At 57.9% G+C, this 13,228-nt stretch overlaps 1 protein-coding gene across 1 annotated transcript in view; it reads right to left on the bottom strand.

Annotated features, from left to right (window-relative positions):
* Positions 1 to 13,228, bottom strand: part of HSPG2 (heparan sulfate proteoglycan 2) — a 76,941-nt gene that overhangs the window by 25,822 nt on the left and 37,891 nt on the right. The window contains exons 38-52 of the mRNA XM_063145351.1: positions 11,872 to 11,964; positions 11,101 to 11,181; positions 10,158 to 10,388; positions 9,935 to 10,048; positions 9,492 to 9,619; positions 9,304 to 9,390; positions 8,315 to 8,373; positions 7,530 to 7,703; positions 7,026 to 7,136; positions 6,485 to 6,585; positions 5,461 to 5,641; positions 4,403 to 4,462; positions 3,787 to 3,909; positions 2,426 to 2,578; positions 1,768 to 1,910 (exon numbers count right to left, since the gene is read on the bottom strand). Coding sequence (XP_063001421.1) covers positions 1,768 to 1,910; positions 2,426 to 2,578; positions 3,787 to 3,909; positions 4,403 to 4,462; positions 5,461 to 5,641; positions 6,485 to 6,585; positions 7,026 to 7,136; positions 7,530 to 7,703; positions 8,315 to 8,373; positions 9,304 to 9,390; positions 9,492 to 9,619; positions 9,935 to 10,048; positions 10,158 to 10,388; positions 11,101 to 11,181; positions 11,872 to 11,964 — 1,839 coding nt within the window. The remainder of the gene's footprint in view (positions 1 to 1,767; positions 1,911 to 2,425; positions 2,579 to 3,786; positions 3,910 to 4,402; positions 4,463 to 5,460; positions 5,642 to 6,484; positions 6,586 to 7,025; positions 7,137 to 7,529; positions 7,704 to 8,314; positions 8,374 to 9,303; positions 9,391 to 9,491; positions 9,620 to 9,934; positions 10,049 to 10,157; positions 10,389 to 11,100; positions 11,182 to 11,871; positions 11,965 to 13,228) is intronic.

Raw genomic sequence — 13,228 nt, 5'->3', positions numbered from 1 at the left:
GCAGGAATCCATCCCCAAGGACACCTTCTTCTTATTCATTTTCCTTGGGGGTTATTTCTCGGGTGCTTCCAGACCAGGCTTTTGCCCCCCTCCCCACCGCCCTGCCTAGTTCCCAGGATGTCATGGAGGGTCCAGACGACCGCGTTGCCTTTCGCTCATAACTCGCCCGCGGTTTCCCACCGCTGCTTCTGTCTTTCTCCTTACAGGGGAAAGAGCCAGAACTGCCACTCAGCACCTCCTGACTGGCGGCACGTGGAGCCCCCGCCCCCGCCCCCCCCATCTGGAAGCACCCTTGGTTTAATGCTGGGGGTGTTGTTTGTTTTTTAAAGAACACGTTGCTTTGTTAGCTGCTTTGGGCATCTGACATGTTGGAGGGTGAAAGCGGGAAATGAACCTCTTCAGAAATAGTCAACACACATGTAGAGTTAGGGTTACACTCGAGGAGAAGGCAAAGGCTCTCCCTGGACATTTAGTCTGCTATAATAATGACATGGAGGGTGGCGGACGCACTGCAGAGAAGACCGAGGTCCCCCGGCCACGGTGAAGAGGGAGGCGAACCCCCTTCCCTGGTGCAGAAACTCAGGGACCAAATTCTGTCCTTTGGGTTCCCCTGATGGGGGCACCCTCTTCCCCCCCCCCCAAACAACTGGTACAGTCTCTCCTCCTTTTCTCAAGGTTGAAGGCGTCGTCGCCAGCAGGAAGGACTTTAAGCGAAAGTGTGCCGGTGTTGATGATATTTCTGCCCCTCTCCCCTTCTGCCTTCAATCCCACCCACTTCTCCGAAATGGAATTTGGCCCTTGAGCTGAAAGAGATACAAGCACCCCCTTCCTCTGGAAGCCTGTGGCTGGTGATGTCTGAAGGGTGTGGGATGTGGGAGAGACCAGGGCAGGCGGCCGGGTGAGAGAACAGCTCCCTTCTCCCTACCGGAGGATCGGGGAGAGGAAGAGGAAGGGAAGGAGGAAGACGACAGAGACAGACCAGGAGGGGCACGCGGAGAGGCCCCTGCAAGAAGGTGCTACCTGCCGGAGCTGCTCAATCCGCTGCCGGAGGACGTCCAAACTTTCACCTTGGAAGTGGAAGAAGTCAAAGACGGAGAGAGCCTGGCCGAGGAGGGAGGCAGGCAGGCAGGCAGAGGAGGGCAGGCCCAGAAGCAAGAGGAGGAGACAGAGAGGCAGACGGAGAGTGAAGGAAGAGAGGGTCTCGTGGACTGTCTCCCGAGTTGGGAGCATGCCGGCCCTTGCCCGGATCTGGCCCAGGACTTGCCCTCCCCCCTCTTGCCCACTCCGGGGATAGGACTTGGCTTGTTGAAGGGCTTTGTTTCTAGCGGGGGCACTCAGGTCTTGGGAGGAAGGGGGGGCCTCAAAGAGCTGCACTGTTCTGGTTGTTCTTGGAGAGACGAGAGGGAAACCCCCACCACGGGCTTGCTGGGGCCTGGTTGCTGAGAAGACACCCCCCCGCCCCCCCGCCCAGTCCTGCACGAGAAGCTAAAGATCTAGCAGCAAATTCTCCCAACGGCCTGGATGTATACTGGGATTGTCCCTCCCCTACTTAACTTCCATGCCCTGCTGCGAACCCAACCCGTTCTAAGCTCAGGCCCAGAACACGCGAAGGAATAGGAAGCATGCGCAGGGGGGCACGTGTCTCGGAACGGCTCCTGAGTGAAGCTGTGCCCCCCGCAAGACCCCCTCCCTCCTTGAATCCCGCCCGACGCGAAACACCTGGGGAGGGGGCTCTCCCCAACGCAGAGAGGGCCGTCCTCGTCTTACCTGTGGGGGGAGGCTCCCCCCCTGCTTCTCCCAGGTGATGGTGGCGGCAGGGGAGCCGGCAGCCCGGCAATACAGCCTGACGGTGCTGCCTTCGTGCACTTCCGTCCGCTCCGGGCTCACCTGGACTTGCGGGACGCTGGCACCTGGCAAGGAGCAGAGGGGCTCGTACGGCTTCCTCCTGGGCTGACTCCCCGCCCCGCAATCCCCGTCAGAACGACCCGGAACCAGAAGGGACAAAAGCCTCCCCGTTATCCTGCTCCTCGTAATTCTATCTCATCAGCGCTAATACTTTTGTGCCCGTGAGGAGGTCAGCAGCGACATCTCCTCCTCCTCCTCCCCCTCCTCCTCCCCCCCCCCACTGCCTGGGGGAAAGGGCAGGGGGTACAAGCAGGCTGCAAGGGTGGAAAAGAGGGGCAGTCCCGGGGGTCTTGCTCCCTCTTCTCCTCCCACCTCGAAGGCCGCGGATAGAAAGACCAGGGTATTCATGTAACCAACGAATAGTACGTAATCCCCGCTTGGGGGACACACAGAGAGCTAGCTGTGCGTGTGCGTGTGCGTGTGTGATAGCAGGGGCACGCAGCATCCCTCGCTTTCACCCGCGCCCTCCGTCCTGGTCCTCGGATGAGAGTCGGTGCCCCTTCCCAGCGGCCTGACGTACTGTGTACTTGCAAGAAGGCCCGGGCCATATGCTGGCCGGCGCTGCTCCGCACACGGCACAGGTACTGGGACTCGTCGGAGGGCTTAACGGATGGGAAGCGCAGGATTCCGCCCTGGATGATGGCCTGCGGGGAGATCACGCCCCCTGGTCCACCTAGAAGAGAGAGACGGGGGAGTTCAACTGTTATTATGGTTGTTTTGAAAGCGTTTTGACGCCCCTCTTTTGCCCCAAAAGGTTCTCAGAGCCACTTACAAATATATTGGTATGAGACAATCTCTGCCCTCAAACTTAAAGTCTAAAAGACACACACACGTAAGGAAAACAGGGTGGGGAGGGATGAGGAAAAACACAAGCTCAGGCCCATGGACAGATCTGCTAAGGACTAGCTGGGAAGGAAACAGCTCAGGCAGCCTGATGGAACAGGCACAACTCAGGGCCATTAACTGACGGGCATTAACTACTCAGACATTAAGTCCCGTTGAGCTCAATGTGGCTTACTGCTAAACAAGGACATCCTGGGAGCTAAATCCTATTTCCTTGGAAGTAAGTCCCATTGAGTGAAGTGAGGCTTTCTCCTGCATAAACAGAGATAGGATTGCAGCCAAACGCTCTGACATTAAATCAGCGAAGGAATCCTTTAACTGGGTAACTCCCAATTACCCGAACGCCCTAAATGACACTTGAAACAAATCGTTACAAAACGTCACTCACAATACTGTCGATGAAATAATAATAAAAAAGGCAGTTTTGAGGACGATGAGATGCGGGAATCTGTGCTATTGGGAGAAGATTTGAATTTTTCTTTGGATTTGCTCTTAGAGGAGACGGCAGCCTTCGTTAGCTAATTTCATCGAATATATTACACGTAGTGAGACATTGTTTTCACCATAACAAGAATCTCTAGGTAATCTGAGCTGTTATAAATCACTTTTTGTGTTTCTTTCTCTCTCCCGGAAGACGGTTTGGGCTGGATAAAAAAACCCTCATCTTTTCTGAGCGTTTTTAGCAAAGTGTTCAAAGCCATCGGCACCCAGGAGAGAAAGGGAAAACTCACACCCGTGGACCCAATCCAGCGTGCGGACGTTCTCCATCTGAACTACAGAGCCCTTGCATCCAACCCTAGAGTCTACCAGGGCCTTGTCAATAGGGAAAGAACACCCGTTATCTCCGACTGTGAGTCGGAAATAACAGGGAGATTCCCTCCTCCACACGAATTCCGTTCACCACCCCTGCCCTAGAATTCACATGCACTCTGCATGCACGTTCCTAAGTGATATGACGACGCCTTGCGGCTCTGGAAGGGGGCTTTTAGCTCAGGTAATAGAGACGGGCCCGTGGGCTTCAGCTGAGGCAGCACTTACCTATCCACTCCACTGTGGGCTCAGGGCTTCCTGTAGCAATGCAACGGAACTCGGCCGGCTGGCCTGGCTGGACACTCAGCTGCGAAGGCTCGACGGTGGCCATGGGATGGACAGAGGGCGTAGCTACCGCAGGGCAGAAAGAGGCAGGGTAAGAGAGGTCAGGGCAACCCGGGAACTGGCCCAGTGGCCCGTGGTCATTTCAGAAAGCGTGCCTCAGGAAGCTGCACCCCTGCTGTGGCCCAAGACCACAGATCCGGGAAATGAAACCATGCCATGCGCGTGCAAATCGAGGCCCGCCGGGCTGCAATACCGAAACATGCGTGAAGGAAGCGCTGGTTCTGCCCCACATGGAAGGCCGGGGTGTAGAAAGCAATTCAGAGGGGGCATCATCCGGCCCACTGCCTGCTTCCCCACCTCCCCAGATGATGCGGGAGCATGCTGGTGTGTGTGAATCAGGAAGGCATCAGCAGTCCGTCATGCCAGCAAACACCACGAGGAATACCAGAGGAGGAGGAGGAGGAGGAGGAAGGAGAAAGGGGCACCGATCCCCGGGGTGGAATGAGAGCCTGCGGCGCTGCGCCCGGGGGCATGCAGCAGGCGGGCCAAACCGACTTACAGGGCCTGTGGCCTTCCACCACTTCTACGGGTCCATAGAACATCTGGGTCTTAGACGGCGCTGGAGACAAGGAACAGGGGCAGAGGGAGAGAGAGGTGAGGGCGAGGCGGGGGGCCTTCGTGGGCAGCAGTGGAGCGGTCCATTGGGACCTGCGGGCGCTCATCATGGCAATCCCCGCAGCGACACCCCACCCAAACGAGAGTCCGCAAAGGCAGGCGGCCGTGGGGATCCGTCTCCACCAGCCCGTTCCAGCTGCTTCCTTCTCCCCCGGGAACAGGACCTTCGTCAAGAGGGTGGGTCTGAACTGCCCATTCAGGAGCACCCACCCCCCAAAGTCATAGCTAGACTCAAAGGGACCGAAGCTGAGCTCAGAGGGGAGAGGGGATTCTGAAAGGGGCAGCAGATGACATCAGCCTCTCTGCTCGTGAAAAAGCCCTGGCGTGACGTCCCTGCAAGCTCTGCCTGTCTTGACTGGACCAGCTCTCTGGGATCCCGGACAGAGAAGGGCCTTTTTCACCCCTTTTTCATCTTTCTAACGGAAGACTTTCTAACGGGGCCTGAATGGGGGCCGTTCTGCCCACAACCCAGGAGGCTCTCCTGCTGAACGCAGCCTAGCGCCTCTCTGAACCCCATGGTATTTATGAGTCAGGAAACCGCAGCGTAACTTCTAATTGGACCGACCGTTCCTTTAAAATCAACGGGCGCAAGGTTTCAATCCGATCCGGCTCTAGGAAGCTCCCGGAGCAAAAGGTAAAACAACCTTCCCCAAGGTGGCGCCCTCCAGTTGTGTTCGACTGGCGGTGGGGTGAGGGAGATAGTGGGAGGGGCCACCAGCTTGGGTGGAAGGCGGACTGGAAAGGATCCTGTCCCATGTTTCAGGGTGGCCTGCATTTCCTTCCTCCCCTTTCAAATCCCCTTGCCTTCCCCGGCGTATCTGCAGAGAAGCGTGTCGTCCGGTGTCCCACGGGCAGCCCAGAGCTATGGGTGGGGGGCAGTGCTTATCAAGCCACGATCCCGCCCCCGCCAAGCCCCTCACGATGGGCAGAGCCCCCCCTTACCTTGCACGTAGAGGGTGGCCACGCCCTCGTCCATGTCGAACATGTTGGAGCCGGTACAGATGTAGACGCCGGCGTCCTCCGGCTGGACGTTACGGATGGTCAAGATGCCGTTGAAGTCCATGGCCCGGCTGGACAGCTTGCCGTTGTTCTGCCGCGTCCACACCAGCGTGTAAGCGGGAGACTGCAGGGCGGGGGGAGAGCAAGAGAGCGGCGTTGGGAGTCTAAACCCGCCACCCCGAGAAAAGGCGGAAGCATTTGCAGCTCTTGAGTTTGCGGAATATTGAGGCCCGCTATCAGTATCAAGCCACTTTTCCAAACGTAGCGCTCTCCAGGTGTGCTGTAGCGCAACTCCAATCCTCCCCAGATTCTGGGAATGATGGGAGTTGCTGTCTGACACATCTGGAGAGCACCCCGTTGAGGAAGGTGGCCGTGTAAGGTTATTATTGTCACTGCTGTTCCCCCCTTTTGGGATGGCTGATCCTCAATGCCGCTAGGTAGTCCACCCGGCCTCCAGTCCAGGAGACGCTTGGTGATGGCATAAGGCGGGGAAAGGAGTCAGCAGGAAGACGGGTGACGATCCCGGCCAGGCAGCAGATGGCGCTGCCAAGCTGCTGCTGCTGCTGCTGCTGAGCCCCTGAGCTCAGCATCAGGGAGTCGGGTTTTTCTTTCCCTGGGCCAGACAAGGGGCCCCTTCAAACGCCGGTTCTCCGCTCACTTGCTGGGCTGCGTCTGGAGGTTTACTCTCAGGCGAGGCCAGGTCAACACACACACACACAGCCGAGGCCAAGTACGGCTTCGATGTAGGACGGGGCTGAGGAACGGGTGACCCTCCAGACATCCTTGGACTCTGGCTCCCACCAGCCCCAGCCAGCCCAGTCAACGGCCAGGGCAGTGGGTGTTGTAGTCCCCAACAGCACGTGGGGAGCCGGAGTTCATCAGCCGTGGCTGTTCTTGGTGTTCACACACACACACACACACACACACACACACAGAAAGGAAGAGACACACACAGACACAGGCCCACCTTGCTCTTGGCGGTGCACACGAAGGTCACGTCCACCCCTGGCTTCACGTTCTGCACCTTCTGCTCCTCCACGGTCACTGTGATGGGTTTGCTGGGGGCTTCTGGGCCAACAAAGAGAGAGAGGGAATGAGAGGGAGCTGGGCAGTCCTCAGTCAGGGATGCTGTAGGCTGGATTCCTGCCTTGAGCAGGGGGTTGGACTGGATGGCCTTGTAGGCCCCTTCCAACTCTACTATCCTATGATTCTATGACCCAAATCCTCATCCAGCTGGGGTTAGTGGGAGAGGGGAGGGCAGGGGAAAGGAGACGCACCCCCCCTGCTTCCTTTGCTAGATTTCATGTTCCCCTGTGGCGCCTGCGCCCGCCCCTTCTGTATCCTAATCGAGGCCCACCCATGCTGGCTCTTCTTACGGAACGGGCTCGCTTGTGGGCCTCCCCCCCCCACATATCACCACCTGTCTCCTGCCCTGCCCCCTTTCCGCTCCCACCCGCACAGGGGTACGACCGTTCAGAGCCACGGGGGTGGGTGGGGGGCGTTCTCACCTGTGACGATGACTTCCGCGCGGCCGGCGTTGCTGTGCTGGGCGTTGCGGCAGGTGCAAACGTAGACCCCGGCTTCGGAGGGCTGGATGCTGGCGAAGAAGAGCTCCTCTCCTGGGAAGAGGGGTGAGGAACACGTCAGCAGCCCCGGGGGGAGCCCCGGCCACCACGGAGGAGCTCTGTGGGGCTGAGGCAGGGAGTCCCACCGGCCCGCAGACTCAACCTTGGAGTCCGAGGCCTTCATGGAGGTGCGAACCAAGAGGGACGTCCTCTGGGACCACAACAAGGCGTCTCAACCCAAACAGGAATAACTTCATGGAGGCACCCGTTCCGCTTCTATGCTGAAAGCGCCCCTCTCCTCATCGGTTTGCCCCCCCCCCCCGGAAGCACCCGCCCCTGGGCTGCTCTTCTGTGCTGGGCGACGGGTCGCCCTACGGGAACCGACACTCCACGGGCCGGAGGCCCAGCTGGGGGAGTCGATCCAGCTGTCAAACGGCAGACGCTCACCTTGCCGCCTGCGCTGAGCGGTGCCGGGCACGGGGCGCCCGTCTTCCCGGGACCAGTAGAAATAATGGGGCGGTGCCCCGCTGACGTGGCAGCGCAGGGTCACCTCGCTGCCTTGCGACACGGCGGACCGTGGCGGGTGGACTTGCACGATGAAGGGTGGTGGCTCTGGGAGGCCTGCGGAGGAGGAGGAGGAGGAAGAGGAGGAGGGGGGACTCATACATTTATAAATAACAGAAACTCCCCATGCAACCCATCTACGTCACATGGCTGAGGTCTATAAAACTAGGCGGAATGTGGAGAAAGGAGAGAGGGAGACGTTTTTCTCCTTTGCTGATCATACCAGAATCATTTGACGAAGCTGATGGGTGGGAGGGTTCCGGACAAATAAAAGGAAGGACTTCTGAAGGCAGGGCAGAGTTAAACTCTGGAACTCACTGCCACAGGACGTAGTGATGGCCCCCAATCTGGGTGGCTTGAAAAGGGGGTTGGAGAAGTTCCTGGAGGCATCGGCTATCTACGGCTACTACTCCTGATGGCTAGGGTGCTGTCTCAAGGATCAGAGGCAGTAAGCCTGTGGGCACCAGCTGCTAGGGAACATGGGTGGGAGGGTGCCGTTGCTCTCCTGTCCAGCTTGTGGGAAGGACATTGGGGCCCCTGGTTGGCCCCTGTGGGAACAGAGCGCTGGACTAGAAAGGTCTTTGGTCTGGAGACCCGGCAGAAGCTGCTCTTCTGATACCGTCACCCTTCCCTGGTGGGTGCGGAGGCCTGCTGCGGTTCTCACTCACCCAGGGGTACACACTTCTGTCCACGGATGTTGGGGTTCCCAGTGTAACCTGCAGCACACCTAGGAAAGGAGGAAAAGACACAGGTGTGGGCCACGTGGCTGGGAAGCAGACTGCCCCGTGGCTATTACAGCAACCTGTTGAACGGATGGATTTGACAGGGGAGTCCTCACGAGTTAAGTTCCCCCGTGGAAGATCTTAGCAGCATGCATGGAGGGGCCAGGCAGGCGCCGTGTGGAGGTCCGACTGGCGCCAACGCGGATTTTATTCCGGCGCCAAGTGAAAACACGGCTTTTTAACAAAGCCTTTAATGGTTAAATTCACTAAGATGGCACATTGCTTTAACCGCTTTAATTGTTTTTACTGCTTTTAAATTATATATTGTTTTAACTTGGTTCATGGTTTAATTTGTTTTTAGCTGTGTATATTTATTGTTTTATATAGGGCGGGATACAAATGTTTTAAATAAATAAATAAATACTCCAAATCACGTTAACACTTCAATTAATTTGAACCACATCCCAGCTCATCCCAAACTGAGCTTTAATCGCCACACGCAGGAAGATTTGGGTGGTGGTGCTGTGCAGCATGTAGAGATGGGGGGAGTTAACCCTTCTCTCCCCAGCTGCAATCCCCCTTGAAAATCCCCCCCCCCCCCGGAGTGGCAATTAATGTCAGGAAATAAAAAACAAACTTCCATTGGCAGTGACGGGCAGTCAAGATTCCGCAAAATAGATCCAGGGCTCTTGAGAAACAGATTCAGGGCCCGTGCCCTGTGGAGCTCGGTCTGACGATGCCCATAGGAACAGGGAAAATAGGATGGGGGAAGCATCCCCAGAGGCTTTCCGGGGTCAGGGAGGGGGCCGCAGGAGGTTGGAGCGAAAGGGACGGATGCTAGTAGACCTCCAAATGTTTTACAGACAGCCGCACAATTCCAACAGTGCTCCCCCCACTCCCCAGAGCCCTGCCTTTCCCAGGGGAGCTGCACTCACTGTTCACAGTACTGCCCGGTGTAGCCCGGCTCGCAGGCCGTGCAGCGGTAGCCTCCGCCGCCCAGGCTCTCACACGTCCGCGAGAACCTGACGGAAAGAAGCAGGGGGTCATTGGGCAAGACGGTGCCCCGCCCCGCCCTCACCACCGCCCACCGCCCTCTCCCCAAAGACAAGCGGCGAGGACGTACTGGTTCTCAGGCTCCGGCAGTGGGCAGGCGCACGGCTGGCAATCCTCGGGGGTGCCGGCGGTGGCGTCTCCGTAGAACCCGGGGCTGCACTGCTCACAGAACTCCCCGGCCGCCTGGTGCAGGCAGTTCTGGGGCGAGAAGGACCCAAATCAGTACCAGAGGAAGTAAGCCTGTATACGCTGGGGAACATGGGCGGAAGGGTGCTCTTGCGCCCGTGTCCTGCTTGGGGGCCCCTGGTCAACAGGGACGTCTATCTTGCAGTCGTCATCCACGCCTGGATAACTATTCAGACATGCGGGCTGTTTGTACGAGTGCACATACGCCAGGCGCACGTCCTGAGGTTCTGTGAACGTTATTGCGAACTGATGCGGTGTTTTGCGAGTTCTGGTTGATGCCGTTAAGAATTGCAAATGAAGAACCAAGAGTTAGGAAAAGGGCCTCACCGAGCAGGCCCCGGTCTCCGGGTGGCAGGCGTCCGAGTGCCCGTTGCACTCGCAGAGCGTGCAGTGGCCCAGGTAGAGGCCGCCCCCTGTGCGGGTGTAGCCGGCTGCACAGTCCTGCGAGAGAGAGGGAGAGAGAGAGAGAGGGAGAGGGAGGGTCGGGTCAGGGTCACCCACAGCTGCCCACGGGCCGATGGGTCCCGCCGGCTCCCGCAGGTTGGCGCACCTGGCAGGAGAGACCCTGGTATCCTGGCGGGCAGCGGCACTCCTCCACCTCCAGGGCCCGCGCCAGGCTGGTGTAGGTGGGCACGGCGGTCTCCATGCTGACGCCGGTGATGCTGGCCGACAGCATGTCCGTGGAGAAAGTGGCCCGGATGAGGATCTCGTCCAGGTCCGCCAGCGCCATCATCAAGTGCTCCCGGGTGGCGGGCTGCCCGTCCGGCCGCTTCCAGAATTGCTGCAGAGAAAAGGGGGGGGGAGTTGACCCCGATAAGAGGGCCCGAGGTCTCCAACGTGGCGCCCATGGGCACCTCTCTTTCCCCCCTCTGGGCTACCTACTCCTGATTTTTATTTTATTTGTTAACATTTATATATATAGCAGGGAGGGCTGCATGTTGCCAAGTGAAGGTCCCTCCTCCAGTGGCATCTTTATTTTGGTTCAAAAGAGAGGTTTCGCATTTGGGAGCTCAGCTCTTCACCTCTGCCTTGTACTTCGGTCCTTCGGAGGGTGAGTTTTCTTTTAGCATTTACTTTCTAGTAAGCGGGAGCTGCAGGGCTTTTTTTTCCTGCCCTGCTTAGGGTTGCACCCTAAATGAGGGATCCCAGGGTGTCGTTACGCGACGTCGAAATGAAACGAGCGAACCTATCATCAAAACCCCGCCCTCACGCCTTCAAAGGCAAACGAGGACGACGACTCTCAAGCAGAAAGCCCAGCAAAACTCCCAACGGTCCGTTCAGTCGGAGTATAAATCTAAAGTTTAAACGGTAAATTCCTGAGCGAAAAGGGACATTTTACTTGGGCGCTGGAAAGGAAACGAAGCTGGAGCCGCCGTTCGTGACTTCCCCTGGGGGATAATTCCAAGACCCTGGGAAGGTGTCACCACAAAGAAGCCCCTGTCCTTTGTAAATGCATGTGCGTCCCAGGATGGGAGCGACACGCTGGCGCTTACCTCCCGGAAGAGAACCTCGAAGCTTTTGCGTTCACGGGGCCGAAGCTCCGGCAGGTAGGCCACCAGGGTGATGTCGTTACCCTAGAGAGACAGCAAGAGAGAGAGAGAGGTGTGTGCGCGTCCGTCCGTCTCCTGTCACCCCCCTCCAGGCCGCCACAGGCCACGACTTCACCCGACGCCTCCCCACCCTTCCACATTAACTTTTAACCTTGCTTCTTCTACTAGCTCACTGTAGCGCCCACTTTACAGACGGGGGAAACTGAGGCTGAGCAAGTGACGAAGCTCATCTGTCACTGAGCCAAATCTAATTCCAACTCTTCCTGTACTTCGGAGCAAAGGCTGCCTCTCGTCTCTGCCAGTGACACCCTCCTCCATCCTCCCATCTCTGGATTATCCAGTATCAACGCCAGAGGTGTTTAGGGACACTGAGAGTCCAGCATAAGACCCTCCGAAGAGCCCTGAGGCTGGATCAGACCAGGGGTCCGGCTAGTCCAGCGCTCTGTTCACACGGTGGCCAGGCAGCTGTTGACCCACAAGCAGGACATGGGTGCAACAGCACTCTCCTGCCCATGTTCCCCAGCAACTGGTGTCTCTAGGCATAGTGCCTCTGATGTTGGAGGGAGAGGGGCAGGCACAAAAGGCTGCCATCTTACTCTAGGCAAGAGGACCTTCTGCTGAGCAGGGCCACGATCCCCAGCACCAATCGCAACAGGTAAGCAAGTCCCAGGGTCTCTCTCCCCCCCCCCACATGCCCTGCACCCCCCTCCTTACGGTGAGCTGCACGTCTGCGTCGGGCAGCGGGGTGCCTCTCGCTCCGGCGTTGTACGACAGGGTGTAGCGGAGTCGCCCCCCGTATGAGCCCACCTGCAAGGGCGAGAGGAGAGGTGTCTAGTCGTCGTCCCACCTTTGGCGGCTGTGACAACGTCCGCACAGACGCAAGAAGAACCGCTTCCAAGATCCAGGACTCGAAGCGTGATGTGTCGCTTCAGGAGACTTATTGATCGGACGCCGCGTCCCTTCTTGGAGAAGTTCAGCGCGCGTCTTCTCCTACCCACCACCGTTTTAGCGTCACAACAGCCCCGCCAGGTAGGCCAGGCGGAGAGATAGTAAGCAGCCCAGAGGTCCCCCCTTCACAGACCAAGCGGGGAATGAAACCCGGGTCCCCCAGTTCCTGTTGGACGCTCTCTAACCCAGCGTCCCCCAACCTGATGTTTTGGGTTCTTCTGAACCCAAGGAAAATATAACTCCCCTCTTTTAGGACTATCGCTTTCTCCTACAAGGTTGTAGAAAGATTACTCGACTAAAACTCATACGACGGAGAATTCTTTCATCGGCTCTGGTTTATTCAAAGCAGAGGACTTTCTGGCGACGCGGCACAATAAGGAAGATTATTTTGAAGGGATTCCACCACGTGCTTCCTCCACCCCACCCCAGGAAGGCTACGAATAGCCTTCTGGAGGCAGCCATATGCGCCCGACGGTAGCACCTCCCTCTCTGGCCTCTCGCCTTTGCTAAGACGCCTCCGGCCAAAATTCTTCCAAAATCCGAAGGAATACGCTTCTCTCTCTCTCTCTGCCAATCGCTAACAGTGCGATCCAACGCATGCATGCTCAGAAGTAAGACACAATGGATTCAATGGAGCTTACTCCCAATGGGAACCGGGTGGCAGCCTAAATCCCACAATCTGGAGCTTCTTCGTGCAGAACGTGGGTTGTAGGGGGCTCACAGCAAATGCCCCCCTCCTTTCCAAACATGGAGCGTCCTTTCTTCTGGATGAAGCAATCACCCCAGCACCAACCCACCCACCCTGAGTCGGCCCAGGAATTGCAAAATTACCCCCCCCGTCACCTCTGCAAGCCTGGCTGTTCAACCTCCCTTCCGTCATGATGAGGAGGCAGTGCCCTCCGCCGCACCTCAGGCAGCGGGTCAGCTTAGGGGGCACGGAGCAGGCTGCATGGGACACAGCTCCCTCCTCCGACACCTGGCTGCCGCCTCCCAGTATCTGCCGCCTCCCAGTATCTGCCGCCTGAGGTTAACTGCTTCGCTCAGCCTTAAGGAAGGGCCAGCCGTGCATTCCTAGCCCAGAAACGGCTCTTACTAGGACCTCAACAGCTGCCCCACAGAGCCC

This window comes from Elgaria multicarinata, chromosome 20 (assembly GCF_023053635.1).
Source record: "Elgaria multicarinata webbii isolate HBS135686 ecotype San Diego chromosome 20, rElgMul1.1.pri, whole genome shotgun sequence".
Taxonomy (NCBI): Eukaryota; Metazoa; Chordata; class Lepidosauria; order Squamata; family Anguidae; genus Elgaria; species Elgaria multicarinata.
Note: the sequence above shows the minus strand (reverse complement) of the source record. Positions and strands in the feature narration are given on the sequence as shown.